The sequence below is a fragment of the Talpa occidentalis genome, unplaced genomic scaffold, assembly GCF_014898055.3.
Source record: "Talpa occidentalis isolate TD23 unplaced genomic scaffold, MPIMG_talOcc4v2.1 talOcc4.16, whole genome shotgun sequence".
NCBI lineage: Eukaryota > Metazoa > Chordata > Mammalia > Eulipotyphla > Talpidae > Talpa > Talpa occidentalis.
In genome coordinates, this window is record NW_023601653.1 from 9818738 (window position 1) to 9836012 (window position 17275).

A 17275-nucleotide genomic window follows, 5' to 3' on the forward strand; every position below is an offset into this window, starting at 1 on the left:
TTTCCATGTTGTATCCATATAAATGAAAGAGTTGACAACTTTTAAACTCCCTCTATATGTATTTTTCAACATTTATTGCAATTAGTACTTTTTATTGCTCTTGATCACTTTGGTTTTAGTAACCAACATTAAGAACTTCATTTCCTCAAAATGTGGATCTTTAGATTATTCATCGTACCTCTTCTATCCTGCACATTTGCATGATACACTGTGTGCTGACAGATAATCACAGTCTACCAACTAATTAGATGATGTATAGTGAATGTTCCAATATGCACAGGTGCTCATACCCAAATATACAGTGACCCACTTGCACCTGGAACTATTTGCATTATATACCCAAATATCAGCAATTGTATCTGACTTCACTTCTCTGGAAAAATTAAAGCGCTTCCAGTTGCTAATTTCCTTTGCTATCTTCCAGTTTAAGTTTAGGTGTTTAAATGGTGTCTCAAGGTATGAAATAAAACAAGGCACTATCTCCAAACCTAATAACCTTTTTTTATGCTTCTCTAAGGAAAAATGCAGAATAATCTAGAAGGTGCAATTTCAGAGAAAAATAATCTTTTTTAAAAAGTACTGGTTTCTGCTGGTGCCTGCAATCACACTATAAAAAAAGAATATAGTATGTAACATGTTTAAGTTTAGTTGTTTAAATGGTGTCTCAAGGTATGAAATAAGAGATAAAACAAGGCACTGAGTCATAATTTCAAACCTTCTCCAGGAGTAGTGAGTGGGAGCTAGGGAGCACTGAGCAGTCAGAAAATCTGTTCTCTATTTCAGTTTCCACCACTTACTAGTGATGTGAATGTGAGCATGTTTTCACTAATGAGAGCCTTAGTTTTCTTATCCATAATACAGAGGTGGTAATAATCTCACCATACTTACAGCATTATTGCAGGAAAGCAAATACCACAGTAAACCAAGTGCAAAACACAACGTAAGTGTTAGGAATTAGGACTAAGGATCATTAATTTATTCTGTTTCCTAAAAAGCTTAATATAATCAAGTTTTATTTTTGGAAAGGCACTGTTCCCTTATATTTATTTCTAAGTTGTCACAACTCTTTCACATAAAAAAGGTATTTTTCAGAGACAGCACCTGTAATTTAGCAAAAGGGCTGCTGCTATTATCAAGGAGCTGCTGGCAGAAACTCTAGAGACATGTTTGGGAAACAGAAAAAGAGAACCAGGACAGCAAAAACAAATTGGACAGTAATTTGAGTTCCTCTTATTTTCGGATTGGATTCAATGCTGAGACATGCCTAATCTCTGTCACTCTACAATGAGGATTTAAAAAGTTGTCATGACGTAAGTCTTTTAGAAGAACAGTCCAATAATTTTTATTTCAAAGTTGTTTCAGGGTCTAAGTTATGAAAGAGTCACTAATGGTTTGGACCCTTAGAGACTTATGTTTTGTTTGCCAAGATTTTTCCATTACTGAAGATTACCTAGTTAGGTCCCTAATGACATTTGTTTATATCAGACATCCAGGAAACAGAAATCTACAGTATAGCTGAACATAACATGGTAAAGTAGTTACTATCTCCAAAGATCTAAAAAGGAATAAAGAACAATACTTAGAAAATGTTAAATTTTGCTACTACCCTATAAGAACTAAACATGCTTTATCATAACTGTCAGGAAATTTTACTACCTTAACTGGAACATATATTGAGTGGGGGAATCTGTTTTACTGTACTTATTTTGATCTGTAAATACACTGCCAAAAATTCTACTGTCAGATTCCCAAGACACTACGAATCTACAGATGTAGCATGGTTTTTCCCAACTAAACTAAGCACGTAGCAGCTGCTACCCTAGTCGAAATACCTATTATGAGAATGTCAAAAAATATGTTCTTTTGAACACTTTGCTTCTTTTTTTCTCACTTAAGTCTCTTACTGGCACATAACAGTCTGCCTCCTTTTCCTCTAAACATCTCTCTTTCCTATATCATAATATTCCGTTACGTAGATGTGCCATAGATTTTTTCAAGTACTTTCTAATTGCTGGCCACCTGACTTTTCAAATTTTGTTATTACATACAATGGTTCAATGAATAACTTTGTTTACTTGGATTTAATCTATGCACAGAACAGATTTCTAAAACTGATAATGCTTAGTCAAAGGGAAAAAAAATGTATCTGTCATTTTGGTAGATACCACCAGTTTCTGCTCTATAGGAATTATGCCATTTTGCATTCCCACCAAATGTGTGAATACTGACTTCCTGAATACCATTAATAAAAACATACATGCCTGGTTCCTGTCCCCTCTCCACCACCCTCCCCCCACAAATTCTGATTCAGTAGATAAGCAAGCCTCAGCAGGCCTATCTTGAAAAGGTGACCCAACAACACATCCCTGAGTGAGAACCCCTACTGTAACAGGTATTCTAGTCTTATTTATATTGTTCAAATCCAAAAGAAAATCAGTTAAATCTTTAAACCCCAAAGTTTATGCTCCACATCACACATTTAATACATTTTGAGTTACTACTATGTGCTGAGTACTCTAGCTGTAAAGAGGGTAAAAAGATAAATACTACTATCTGTCACCAAGGAGCTGCCAGGGTCTAACTATGACAGACACAGACATATAATTAAGAGACAATATATAGAAACTTATGTGGAATTTTATAGGAATATTGCAGAGGGGTATTTCAGCCTAACAGGAATACCAGAGGAGCCTTCTGAAGCAGAGTAGGAATGAACCAGGTGAAAAGTAGAGGGTATACAAAAAAAGGTAGACAACAAAAGAAGCAAAGCAAGGAAGTAAGAAATAGAAGAGATGAATATGTAACTGGAAACATTTCACAAGGGAGACAAGTAAACAATAGGCTATAAAAGTAGGCAGCGTTCAGCTCCCTCAGCATCTAGTATGTCATTATGTCTAAACAAACACTATTCTATAGGCAAAGAAAGGGTTTTAAGACTGGGAGTGAAAATGATCAGATTGTTTTAGATTTATGGACAGTGCTGTGGAATGGCACAAAACTGAAAAAGGAAAGTACTATTAGGAAACTTGGTGCAGTAATCCAGGTGAACACTTGAATTGGAGCAGGGGTTAGGAATAGGAGGATGTAGATATTAAATGTAGGGGTAGAGGTGAACAGAAGAATGATTTCAAGGCATCATCAAACCACTTCCAGCAAAACACTGGATTTAAGCTATTTCTCAGCAGCAGTGATAGTTTTACACCAATTCAGTCATGCTCCTTACCGGGTCTTGACATGTGTGAGGCCAATCATAGATGAATAGGGCCCGGCAAAAAACAGGCAGAAATGATGATTTTTTTTCTCTTTTACTATCATGCTCTAATCAACACTTTGCTTCTTTTTTTCTCGCTTAAGTCTCTTACTGGCACATAACAGTCTGTCTCCTTTTCCTCTAAACATCTCTCTTTCCTATATCATAATATTCCGTTACGTAGATGTGCCATAGATTTTTTTCAAGTACTTTCTAATTGCTGGCCATCACCATAAGCAACCCCAACAGGCAGACATAATAGTACATGGTAGTATCTTGATGCTCTGATGGCTTAGAATAACTCCTCTACTGGTGAATCTCGACTCCATTGTCCTCTATGCTGGTGAAGTCAGTGACCTAGACAACTACTAACAACATGAACACCTCCAGCACAGGGAATGATATATGGTTGAGGGGCAACAGCACAAATAGCTGCTTTCCCAAAACTTAAGCCAAAATCAGCGTTATAGTAACGTCAAGCTTTACAATGTCAGCAATGCATTTTGGGCAGCATGCAAGTCTGTCACCAAATGCAGACAATCTCTGGAGGTGGAAAAATCTGGGGAGGAAGTTTACTCTGAACCAATCCCATTCCCCTGATTTATGCGAGTCAAGTGTAATGGTTCAGCAGGGATGGAACAAGAGGGAATTGTGCAAAATCCATATTAATCCTAGCCCTTATCGCTCAGAATTTTCCTAAAAAACAAGCTAAAGGGAAACCCAAAACAATCAACAACCATCAGATGAAAGTAAGTACAATGCATAGAAAGTACATGAATGAAACACACACACACACTCTCATACATAGTATCTCTAAAGGCTTACCTTTCTTTTATCTTCATCTGTTGATTCAAATTTGAAAGTAGCCCTATGCTGAGGGGGGAAAAAAAGGAGAACAGTGTCATTTTAAATATACAGAGCTTAAATTTGGGCTGTTTAAAAATTCATACTGTGTCTGTAAAAATGTTGCCTTCCCAAATCACATTTCAATATTCTTATTAAAATAAGAGACACAGGCACATAAATAATCATAAAGCAGTATGAAAAGACAAGAGCAGAAATATAATTGTCACAGAGTACCACGTCACGACTGCCCAGAGAAATCTGGAACACTTAGCATAGAGCATCTGACCTGGATCTTGAAGAATGAATAGGAGTTTGCCAAGAGGTGAATGGAAAACTATCTAGGGACAGAAACAAAGGCTCAGATGAGTGAAACAGCACATCTGTAATGCAAGTTCTGTTAGAGCAGAACATAGGACACACGTTAGGGGGTGAGGGAACAGAGAAAGATGAGAATGGGAGAGTAGACAGGTCAGTTGTTTGGAAGCCTCCATCGATGCTGCTAAGATGGCCGTCCTCTCCTTTTCATATACAGTAAGAAATCATCAGAGAACTGTGGATAGGGAAGAGACCCGATACTGGCACTTTGGAAAAGTAATTCTATGAGAATGAAAGTTTAAATCATGGCTCTACCACTTATTAACTGTGACCTTGAGCAAGTAACCAACTACACCTGGATTTCTCATGTGAAAACAAGAGGTACCTAGTTTACAGAGCTGCTGTGAGGGTTCAAAGATCTAAGGCAAACAATATACCATCTTCGGTATCTGGCACACAGTAAACACTCAGTAAATACTAGTGTTACAATGATTATGATGATGCCAATGATGCTGAGGAAAAGATAACTGGAATAACGTGTCATGACTCCTGAAACATTTGGCAACACTGTATTTTCTACTCTGTAACACAACAGAGGAGACAGTAAATTGACTGACCCACTGTGACAGTGATAGCTCCCCCAAATCAGAGTATAAAATTCCCCATTTTCCTTTGAAGTTTTATTCAGAGCAACTAAGAGCCCTTTTGAATCCTAAGTATTCCTTTGAAAAATCCCTCATAACCATCTCTTTGTCTTGCTTTTGTATTTCTCTCCTTGGTCACACTGTCTAGTATTTATTGGCAACACACCAGGAGTTTAATCCAGTAAGTATTAAAGGTATCACCATTACAGACGGTTGTGCGTTGACAGCTGTGTAGAAGAAACAATTTCTGAAATGAAATGAGATGGAAAATACTGACAGAAGAGCAGTGTGACTATAAGCAATGGTCAGATAGCATGATTTGGAGGTTAAGAGAAAGGGTCCTTTGAGGAAACCTAAGAGAGGCTGCCAAACATGGTTTACAAAACAATTAAAAGGGATGAACTCAAGAGATAAGGGGTTGTATTTAAAAACTTATACCTTCTAGCCAACCAACTTCAACTGTATGTTAAAACAGTCATACATCATTGTCAAGTGGGACTTATGCCAAGGATGCAAGGATTTTTGAACATTCACAAATCAATATGATACAACACATTAGCAAAATGAAGGATGCACACTTATATGATCATCTGAATAGACGCAGAAAAAGTTCACAAAATTTAATATCCATTTATGATAAAAACTCAACAAAATGGGAATATACATCAACATTGTAAAATTAATGTATGACAAGTCTACAGCTAACATCTTACTTAGAGGTGAAAGGCTGAAAACTTTTCCTTCAAGATCAGAAACAAGGCAAGGGCACTCCTGGGGCAGCAATAGCAGCACAGGCCCCCAGTAAGACTACTGGACAAGGGCAGAGAGAGGAGGCACACCCCGAGGAGGCAACACAGACCCTGATAATGGAAGACCAAAAAAAAAAAAAAAAAGTGGCAAGTTAATTCTGCAGGGGAAAACACCATCACAGAAAGAGACTAAATCTCCAGAACCCAATCACAAAGACACTGAAGATCTGTTCTTCCTATCAGGTACAGAATTACAAATTGCCTTGATAGAGAAAGTCAACAAAATGAAAGAAAACAGAAAAGCAGATCTAAAATATGTACAACTAAGAAAAACAAATGAATGCCCTGAGAAATAAAGTTAATGAACAGAAGATTGAAAATGAAGGTTTAATAACAAAATAACAGGGCCTCCCCAGTGGCTCAGTGGTTGAGCGCTGGGTTGCGAGGCTGCCTGCAGCCTCTGCAGCGCTGGTTCAATCCTCGGCCTCCGGCGAGGGTCCCACATGGTACGCAGACCTCTCCTGCCGTCCGCTGCTCCCCTCAGCAGTGTACTTCGATCCTTTTGCCTGTTCTGCTCCCCGCTCTGGCTCTGGTGAATTCTCTCACCCCCCCGTGCTTCTGACTGTACCCAGTGCTTGCATAAATAAATAAATATTAAAAAAAAAAAAACAAAAACTTATACCTTAACTGGCAGAATGGTGAGAGCCAGTCAGGAATAGACTATGAAGGAGGTGTGAACACTAGCAGAGCATACTAGAAGAATGTTTTATGCAGCAGCTTACAGGCAGGTCAAAGGAGAGCAAGACTGAGGACATAAAGCCCTCTGCCACATGGGCATCAATAATCCATTTGTGATATTGCTGGCAGCAATATGAATTGACACTTTAAAAGGGAATGTGATTTGGCAACACCTATTAAAACCATAAAAATAGTCATACCCTTTGACCCAGAACTTCTCCTCCTAAGAATTTATCTCAATAAAATCATCCAGGAGAGAGAAATTATACACGCAAACATATTCACTATAGTGTTATCTAATGAAAGAAAATATATCCTAAGTGTCCAACAACATGAGACTAATGAAATTAGTTGCTATGCATCCACCTGATAAGATTATATTGTAATTTTTTTAAAAGATGGGCTAAAATGTTAACACCACTGAAAATTACTTATGATGGCATTAAATGTGAAAATATTAAAACATCAATTTACATGTTGATGATGACAGTATCTATATAAATATACAGATGCATTTGAACAATGGTTTGTGTTAAAATGAAAAAAAAGCAAATGTACAGGGGTGGAGGAATTTCTGATTATTTCTTTAACAAAACTAATTCTTGGTATATTATTTTTATAATTAAAGGAAAATTTTTTAATAAAAAATGAATTAATGGATTCATTAACAAGGAAACAGAGAAGGAAAATGAGGGAGGAAAAAATAACAAGTTGTAAATCTGTAGGCTATAACTTAGAAATTTATAGACCAGAGGTTTAGTAAAAACTTAACATTAGAGAAATGATAAAGCACCACCAGATATCAGGCTGAGGCTGTAAAGTGAAGTTCAGTAAAATTCCAATACAAATTAAAATAAATAACTGCACTTAGAAACCTGGAAAGCTTATTTTTTGCATTATATGGGTTTTTTTTTAAAGATTTATTTATTTGTTTGTTTATTTTATTTATACAAGCACTGGGTACAGTCAGAAGCGCGGGAGGGTGAGAGAATTCACCAGAGCCAGAGCGGGAAGCAGAGCAGGCAGAAGGACCGAAGTACACTGCTGAGGGGAGCAGCGGGTGGCAGGAGAGGTCTGCGTGCCATGCGGGACCCTCCTCCGGTGGCCGTGGCCGGGGAGCAGCTGGTGATCGAAGTGGTGCTGCAGAGGCTGCGGGCAGCTTCGCAACCCAGCGCTCAACCACTGCGCCACCGGGGAGGCCCCTATTTTCTGCATTATATGTTAAGTATTAATTCCACAGTTTATCTAGAATAAGTGTACCTAGTTGCCAATATAGTGATTCTTCTAAAACTTCTTTGGCATTAATGGTAAGAAAACAGAAAAAGAAATTGTCTTTTGGGAAGGCCCTCAATAAGTTATAAAAGTATTTTTTTAAACAGTTTCTATACAGAAATCTTATATTTACTAGTCTTTTAAGGTGGTTATTTAGAAAAGTACCAAAGACTAATTTTTCTTTTGCTTTTTAAAGGCAGGGCTGTTCCTGTCAAAAAACACAACATTAAAAAAGAGAAGCTCTCAAAAGCCCTGTCTAGCTAGCATGAGGGCTTAATTTAACTAGAAAATATGCTGGTATGTGAGGCAATACAAACTGAATTTTGAATATGTCAATCTACTCAGAATCTCACCCCTCTATGACTGGATCTAAAGATGTTGGCTTTTTGTAAGGCTAGCTTTTTTTAATGTAGCTTAGATCACACCTAACCTGCTCCTTACCTCCAATCTTAACAATCTCTACTTTCTAAGGCCAAAAGGGCAGAGAAGGGGAGCTAGCATTTCTGCCTGCAAACACCATTCTACAACTTCTAGCCAAATAGTGAACTGTCTCACCTTTATGAACTTAATTTCCAAACGCGTCAACTAAACCACTGTTCAATTTAGAGATCAAGGAAGTGAGGAACAGCTGTAAGACAGATCATATTCGTATGAGGGCCTCTGCTACAGGTTTTATATCTTGAATATGCTCCAAAAAAACTCAGCCTCAGGAGGCTGACAGCACTGGGTTTGAGTCCAGTCCCACTGTCTACTAAAACTGTGACCTTGGGTCAAGTTACTCAGCTTTACTGACCATTCTCCTTTATGTATATAGCCCTCGCATATGGCCGGTGTTCAAAGAGTGGCTACTACAGTTATCAATGCATGGCCTACGATGTGGCACCTGCCCAAATACTGAACTATTAAAGAACTAGCAGTTATTTCAAATTCCCAAAGATATATTAAAATAGTACCGAGACAAGGAATTACCCTAATTGGGGTGGGGGAGGGGTGTGTGTGTGTGTATGTGTGTGCGCGCGTGTGTGCGTGTGCGCAGTGTGTTTCATTACTTCTAGAACTAAACACCAATAACTAAGATTATATAATCTAGTCTGGAAATAAGAACAAGGTGTAACAAAGGAACAACCTACTAAATATACTCCTCTGCAAAAATCTGTAGAATGAACTCAAAAATGTCAAAACGCAATCTCAAAGATGAAAGCAAAAAAGTCTGCTTACATGATCTAGGATATTCATATGCCATATTCAAATGTGGGGGCTATACATCTAGAACTATCCCAGTATTAGGTCTTCTAGCACATAAATGAAGACCTCGAGGCTATCAGTGTGATTTCCTCTCTTAGAAGTACTACTCTTGGAGCCTTACCGATTCACTTGTATCTTAAATAAACTTTACTTTCATTTGGCCATAAACTTGTCATACTTCCAAAGTGGAATCCTGCTGAAGCTTGGTACAGAACAATCTCATAAGCTCAGGTGGCCTCTATGGCTGCCAAGCCATCTCTCTGGTTATCATTATAGCGAATGACTCTGGGCCTCAGCCTCTTTACCATTAACAAAGGAGGCTGGACTCAATTATCTTTCCATTTCCTTCTAGTCTAAATATCCTGTGATTCAAGGATTATACTACCAATGAGCACCTGGGGGTGGGGGCAAAAGGGTGGTAAATGCTGTTTATTATTGATCATCATGATAATGACAGCAACCAACCTCTCTAGTAAGTCTATTATCAGAATAGGTCCTGAAGGAGAAAGGGGAGTTTGGACTCCTAGACTAGAACAAGACATACTTGCCATAATTATAGCTCACTCTATACCTAGAGCTGAGGTGATCAGGACCCAAAGTAGCCAAAGAAATTAGTGTACTAGTCCTGAAAAAAAACTTTCTTTTTTGTGATCAGAAACCATGACAGGGTAGAGGCAACATGGCTCAAAAGAGTCTTGGAAATGGAATCTGAAGCCTAGGTCTGCACATTCTAGTTATGTGCCCTTGAGCCAACAGATAATCACTTTGTCTTTATGAACCACAATTTCTTATTTCCTTCTCCCCCAAAAGAGAATACTTCCATCTCTCTCACAAGTTTTAATATAAGAGGATTATATATATATATATGATGAAATGTTAAAGTGCTTAGGATAATACATAGTAGGCACTTAATAAATGTTAACAGGTGAATTGAGAGGAGTGAAAAAGAACAACTATTCCTCCTTTAAAAAAATATACTTTCTTTCCCTTGCTGAGTCAACTTACAGGACGCCCTTGAGAAACAGAAAAGTTCTGTTTCTGGGATAGTTGTATCTTCCTTCTTCTTGAGATAACGAGGGATTGTAAATGAAGGAAGCTTGGAAATTAGTGTTTCTATAACACAATATAAATTAGATGTTGTAACCAGGAGCCAGAGAGGTACGTCGTATTGTGCTACCCTGCAGAAAGTGCAAGGATTTAAGCGAATGAAATATATCCCCCATTTTAGAGGGCGATGTCAACTCAGTGCTACATTGTTTAATTCCTGTCTTTTTTGGTTCAAAACTAAGTTATGGGTTCTTCCTCAATGCTAGGCATTGTTCTAAGGGTTTCGCACATATCTTATTTAATCCTGGCAATAAGCCTATGTTTATTGTAGGTACCATCATTATCCTTGTTTGACAGATGAGGAAACTGAGGCACGGCAAAGTTAAGTAACATGTCCTAGGCCACACAGCTAAGTACACTGAAGATCAGAGTCCAGGCAATCTGGCTGTAGAGTCTGTGGTCTGGCCGCCAGACCTCTTCAGTACCTGATCATTATAACTATAATTTGCTAAGTGAGTATCTCCTATCCGCATTAAGCTCTGTGTTTGACACTTTATTTCCTCTAATTTGAACCTCATAATAACTTAAATGATGTTATCTCCACTTTACAGATAAGGAGACTGAGACTAGAGGCTTAAAATAACTTATCCATGGTCATGAAGCTAATATATGGCAGATTTGAACCAAAGTTTATCTGACTCCCAATCCCACCTTTCCACTATACTTGACAGCCTCTTTTGATAACTGGCTTTACCGCTGAAATAAGGCAGCATAAAAAACCTCCTTCCCCACACAATGAACCTATCGTTCTCTCAGTGCCCCAGAATCCCCTCTTACTCTAAACATTTCCCAAATCCATTCTTTCAGATAAAGAAAACGAAGCACCAACTACTTTTTCAGTCTTGGACTCCATACCTCATAGTGCTAGGCAATTTAATTGCAGCTCCCCATGCTTATTGCCAAACCGCTGCGGTGATACTTCCCCATTCTATTCATCTGACCCCAAAGTCTCTTCTCGAGAGGCAAAGCCTCCCTGTCAAGGTGAAACTTGGCTATTTCTCTGTACTCTGATCCTACTACTGATATTGTCAGCAGGAGAGTTCCTTTCCCAAGGAGATGAGGGGCCCATTTCACATCAAGTCAAACATTCTGAGTTAGCCCAAAAAGTGCAAGTGTTTGGGAGGACGCCCAAATCTTTGCGGATCCTCCCCAAACACTTCAGGAATACCACCTTAAACAGTAGATAATGGGTATTACAATGTGAAAGACATCCCCAGTGGAAAAGATGTCCACAACTTAAGCTCTGACAGCAGTTGGTAAGTGGAAACCAATCTGGAGGAAGATCACGGCGAGGAAGAGATAAACTGCAAGAAGCAAATCTGGGGATCTAATCAGTTTACCCACGAAGGAAAGGAGAAATATTGAAGAAGGTAACAAGATCCAGTGGAAGTTCTTGCTCACCTCTTCCGGCTAGAAAGTTACTATTTATTGTTGTTATCTTGTATATACAGTAAATATTAAAATAAATATTAGTTTATTGAACACACAGACCAAGTTATTTGCTGTACTTCTTTCTTTTGAAAATCAGTTTGTACCTCAAACTGCCTCAAACCTTTTCTGGAAAGTAACTATAAGCCCAATTAAATGAATATAGCCTCTATAATATGTACATCTGTGATTAATTTCTAAATTAGGCAGCTATGCAACAGGAAAGCGTATCAGAAAAGTGAAGGAGTTAAGATATGAACAGAAGTGGATTTCCACGCATCCTCCCAAAGAAAGCAGCACAGTACTGCAGAAAGAGCAGTCAAGACAACCGAGATTCAAATTTCAGCCCAGTCTCTCAGAGAATGGTTGTGTGGACTTAGGTCGTTTACTTCAATTTTATCATCTATGAAATAGGGAACACCACCACTTTTCTCACAAGGTTGTTGGGAAGATTAGATGGGAATGAGGGTGTCTTATTTTTGGATCTTTCTCCACCCGGGGTAGAATTAGCACACTGTCAGTTCAAAACATACAAAAGGGCACAGGGAAGAGGTAGCTACATCAAACGGGGGTGGGGGGGGTGGGATGGGGACTATGACTGGAAGCAAATGAAAAAAAGAAAGATGGAACACCTAAGGGTGCGACTTCTTGTTGGCTATTTTCACGTAAGGGCGGTGTCATTCATTCCTGTAAAGCAGTCTCCCAAAGAGAAGAATAAGGAAATGGGATGCCACCCCTTGAAGTGAGCACGTAAAACTCCTGTAAGGAAAAAGAATGTGGAGAGCTAACGGTTCTTAGAAAGCGATTCAGAGAAGTGACTAGGATTTCTAACAAGATGCCCTTTTTCCTGCAGAGTTGTAAAGTGGCAAGAACACCCAGTGGGTGGGTAGCCCGAAGACCTGGGGTGGAACCCCAGTTCAGACGTAGAACTTTGGGCAAGTTACTGAATGGATGGAGAATCTCAACTGCCAAACTCAGATGAACCCTTACAGGCGTGCTGTCCAGAGGAAAAGAGGCAACGGATGTTCACGCCACACACTGAAGTGCTGTCAGGAATCAGATGCTCGCCCCCCTACACCTCCTCCTTCCAAACACAACCCGTCCACGACCTCGGCGTCATTTTTGTTCTTTATGCCTCGGTTTTCTCACCTATAAAATGGGGGGGGGGTGTGGGGGGGGGAAATGATACCATCTACTTCATAAACATTCAGAATCGAGCGAGACCAGGCTGGAAGGCACGATGCCTTGCAAACCGCAGCGTTCCAGGTACAGAAAGCGCCGACGAGCCGCACGCCCGCCCAGGGCCGTGTTTATGCAGAGAAGCACGTCTGTCCACGCTCCCCAGGTGAGGACGCCTCAGCGCGTTTCAGCATCCCGTTACGGGGCGCGGGGCGCGCGCGCTCCTCCCGGAGGCCGGGGTGTGCCCCGCGCGCCCGAGCCGGAGCCCGAGGAGGGGGCGCCCGCGCGGGGCAGGGGGTGCGGGACGCCGCGGCGGGGGAGCCGGGGGCACAAACACGCATGCCCGGGCCGGAAACGCTTTCGGGGGGGGGGCGCCAGGCGCATCCCGGGATGAGGGGGTGGGGAGGGATGCGCCGGGCAAGCCCGGAGGGCCGCCCGGGGGTGCGACTCCGCGCGCCCGGGGCCAGGACGCTTTACCTTCTCGCTGTAGTCCCGCAGGACCCGCTCGATAGCCCCCGCCTCGCCGGCCCGGACGATGTAGAGGGCGCGCTCCTCGTCCATGGCCGCAGGTGCGGGGGAGCCGCGGCCGCTCGGCGCGCCCCGGCCGCTGCCTCCAGGTAAACGCCTCGCGCCCCCGCTCGCTCGCTCGCTCGCTCCTTCCCAGCTTCCTTCCTTCCCTCCTTCCCTCCCTCCCTCCTGCCTCCAGCCCGCCAGCCTCCGCCCGGGAGGCCCGACGTCACCGCCCCTCAACTTTCACCCCGCGACGTCACCCGTCCCCCAGCAACCGGCGCCTCGCGGCCGCCCCCGACAAGGCCCAGGGCTCCGCGGAGGCCCGGCGAGGGCCTGAGGCGGGGTCAGGCCCGAGGCCCGGCGGGCGCGCTGGCCTCTCCCGCCCTCGGAGCGGAGCACACCCTTTTAAACGGGCTTCCCCGGAGAGAACTGGTCTTCTCTCCTGACCCTCCTCTATGATTCATTCTCCTCGGCTGACGAGAGCAGCCCGGCTCTTCCCTGCCTGAGAGCCCGCCGCCTGCGGACTACAATTCCCTCCGTGCAGCGGGGTCCTCCCGGCTTCGGTCTCGTCCGAGGGGGTGCCGAAAGGCATGCCGGGATTCGTAGTCGCCCCGCGGGCGAGACTTCCCGCCAAGGGCATGCTGGGAACTGTGGTCCCGCGAGGGCCGGAAGCGGGAGTGCGGCGGCCGCCCGAGGGCAGTCGCCGGGAGACCGTTAGGGGGAGGGCCTGGGCGCGGGCGCTGCCGCCTGTGGGTCGGTACCGGGCGGACCGGCCGGCCGGAGCGGGCGCTGGCGGGCGCCCCGTGGTGGGAACTGTCAGGCGCCGGTCCAGTTCCCTCTGTTCTCGTTTAGCGGTTTCGGCCTCTTGGAAATTCCTGCCTCCCTGGCGTGCGGCGCGGGGCGCGCTCGGCTCCGGCCGCCGGGGCCTCGCGGGCGGTTACCTGGATCGGGGGGGCCGGTGACCCCGCCTTCGGCGTCCGGCTGCCGCGTCGCGTGCGCCCCCGGGCCCCCGGCGCGGCGCCAGGGGGTTGCCCTGCCGCCGCGGGTTCTCACGACGCTGAGATTTTGGGGGCGCCCGGGGAACCCGAAAAGGTTACGAGCGCTGTCCTGAGCCCACAGCCGTGGCCAGGGGCCCCGCGATTTGACTCCCGGGGAGCAGCTGCTCTCCAGAAAATGTAACACTCCCGGCTGATGGCCGGGCGCGGCGCGGGTGCCGGAGTCGGGGTCTCGTCTGCTGGCTCCCCGCGCGGGCGTCCTGCCCGCCCCCGCCCGCGCCGGGGGCCCGGCTGCGCCCCACCCAGCGCCCGCCCGCGCCCCCCGCCGAGCCCGCGCGGCTCCCGGGCTGCAGCGCTGGGTGTCGGCGCGGTGGGCCCAGGCCGTGCCCTTGCTCTCAGGTCGCTCCTGCTCTAGGGCTTAACCCCGGGAGGGAGGAGCTGGATCTTGCAGAGGTCAAGATTTACCCAGATTGCCGGATTTGGAAACTCAATTTGAACTCGGCGCTTCCGCTCTGTTTGCGCCCTCAAGCTACCTGAGAGTAAATGAATTCGCCAAGTAGTTCCCACTTTGCCCTTTGCCAGAAATCCTCTGTCATGCCACCAGAAATCATCTTCGATGCGTCCCCTGTGGGCCTCTCCCCTCTTGAGCTGTGCTGCTGCGGAGGAACTAGAGGTGTCAAAATGGATTCAGCTGGTTAATTATTGAGTTCCTTCTGTGTGTCAGATACCGTGCTAGGCTCTGGGAGTTTAGAGAGAAAAATAAGAGTCTGAGCTCATGAACCCTTTGGTTTTCTTATACTTTTCATGCAACAACTATTAAGCATATTTGTTGAGCCAGGCTTCGAGGTAGAAGCTATAGCCCTCGTAAGAAAGATTTTAATCCATGTCTTTAAAAAAGCACATTTAGGGGCCTCCCTGGTGGCACAAGGGGTTAAGTGTCAGCCCTATCAGGCTATCAGCAGCCACTGCAGCAGGGAGTTGGAACCCAGCCAGGGAGCTGACCCACATGGTGCAGCAGACCTCACCTGTCTGTCTGCTGCTGCCCTCAGCAGTGTATTTCAGTCACTCCAACTATTCTGCCCCCCAATGTCTCTGGTGAATCCTCTCACCATCACCCCCACACCTCTGGCTTACTCCCCAGCTCTTGTGTGCATACATAAAATAAATCTTAAAAATTTCTTTTAAAAAAAAAAAGCACATTTAGGAAGGTCATGAGATTACTATTTCTGGATAGCAGTAGTATCTTATGATTGTTTTTAACAATGTACAAAACATTTTAATATACACTGTCTCAATGGATCCTTGAGGAAGTTGTCCCTACCTTAATGGAAAGTCTGTTTAGTAACTTGAACTGGAGCTCAAACCAAGAGCTGTACCAAGGTATTTGGGTGTCTATTCTGTGTTCACTACTGTATTATGTGCTTTTTGGGTAACCATATATTTAATTTTGGAGAAAGAGCTCCCTGATAGGATATTAAGAAGCATAAAGTATCTGAGTAGAAGCGTTTCCTTTAAAGAACATCTTACACTAGTTTTTGAAGTGTCTGTTTACCAGAAATAGGCTTTTGGACTGCAAGCATGTATTTCTAAAAAGTTTTAGAAATGTGAAACCACATGAATTAATGACTTGGGAAGTTGCACTTTAGTAATTTTAATTAAGTGCTAATACTCTGATTTTTTTGAATCAAAAGGATCTTTGACTCTAATTCAAGTCATCCTTTTACCACTGACGAGACTCTGGTCCAGAAAAATTAAGTGACTTGTCCAAAGTCAATAGTTAAAAGCAGACACTAGGACTAGAGCCTAGACTAGCCAAATCCTCGATCACTACATCACTACACCACCTCCCCCCTTTAATATTTAGTTAGAATGTACTTTTCAGTGGTTAGTCCAGCACTAACTCCAATGCCAATTGATTCTTGTGTGGCATGGTTCCAAGGAATTAGGAGTTACAGCCTGGGTAATCAAAGCAACAAATATATATTCACAAGGCATTGCTCTGAGAGAGATATATAGTAATATAACCTATACATATATGTGAATAGTGCTGTACTATTCTCAGAATATCTCCACATAGATTATCTGATTTAATCCTTATAATAACTGAAAAATGCCAGGTCAATAGGACAGGCACTATCTTCCTTTTGTAGAGAAAAGGGAAGTTCAGGGTGTTGATTAGCTTGCTCATAAGCAGTAAGTCTGCTAATAAGTGGTATAGTGAAGGGCTATAAATGCACTGAGCTCTGATAACATAAAATGTTATGGACTTTCAGGTCAGGGCCAATGAAAAAGCCTGCAAATAGATAGTAGTCATTTATTTTGGACTTTGATATAGTCTGCTGTGGCATTTCCTCGGTCATGACAATGGGCTAGTCAGAATGTGCCAAATGGGAGGTTTCTAAGGAGTGCCTGGTGCTAACAGCTTTTAAAATCCAAATCTTCCACAGGCAATAATTTTTTGGCATATTTTTTAAAGGAAAGCAGAAAGTTAGAAACTAAACAGCTCAGGATAATTGCTGTAGTTCCAGAATTAGGGTTCAGAGAATTCCATTAATTCAGGGTAAGACCTGCCACTCAGTCACCACAGGCCACTGTGTGAAGCTATTCTCTCTCTTGCTTATCTCCTGTGTCCTCAGCTATAAAATAAAGGTATTGACACATCTTAGTTCTGTTTTAAAATGTTGTGGTTCTCCAGTTAAGAAGTGGGCAGAAGAGCTAAAAATACACTTCTCCAAAGAGGAAATGCAAATGGACAACTGGCATATGAAAAAATGTTCAACATCACTCATCACCAGGAAAATGCAAATCAAAACCACAATGAGATACCATCTTACACCAGTGAGAACGGCACATATCAAAAAAACTAGCAACAACAAATATTGGCGAGGATGTGGAGAAAAAGGAACTCTCCTGCACTGCTGGTGGGAGTGCAAACTGGTCCAACCACTATGGAAAGCTGTGTGTGGGTCCCTCAAACTGCTAAAATTGGAGCTCCCA

The 17275-nt window shown here is 43.1% G+C and overlaps 1 protein-coding gene across 9 annotated transcripts in view; it reads right to left on the reverse strand.

The window, feature by feature from the left end:
- RIC8B (RIC8 guanine nucleotide exchange factor B) overlaps positions 1 to 13446 on the reverse strand; it is a 91644-nt gene extending 78198 nt beyond the window's left edge. For 6 of the 9 annotated variants that reach the window (XR_005125716.2, XR_005125714.2, XR_008552141.1 and 3 more), the window contains exons 1-2: positions 13251 to 13350; positions 4076 to 4123 (exon numbers count right to left, since the gene is read on the reverse strand). Coding sequence is in view for 4 of the 9 variants with exons in the window: in XM_054696084.1 (XP_054552059.1) it covers positions 4076 to 4123; positions 13251 to 13334 (132 nt within the window). In the remaining 5 variants the exon portion in view is untranslated. Of the gene's footprint in view, positions 1 to 4075; positions 4124 to 12584; positions 12605 to 13250 lie in introns of those variants that run through there. The other 3 variants (XM_054696085.1, XM_037513691.2, XM_037513693.2) reach the window with 3 other exon arrangements.
- Between the last annotated feature and the right edge of the window lie 3829 nt (positions 13447 to 17275).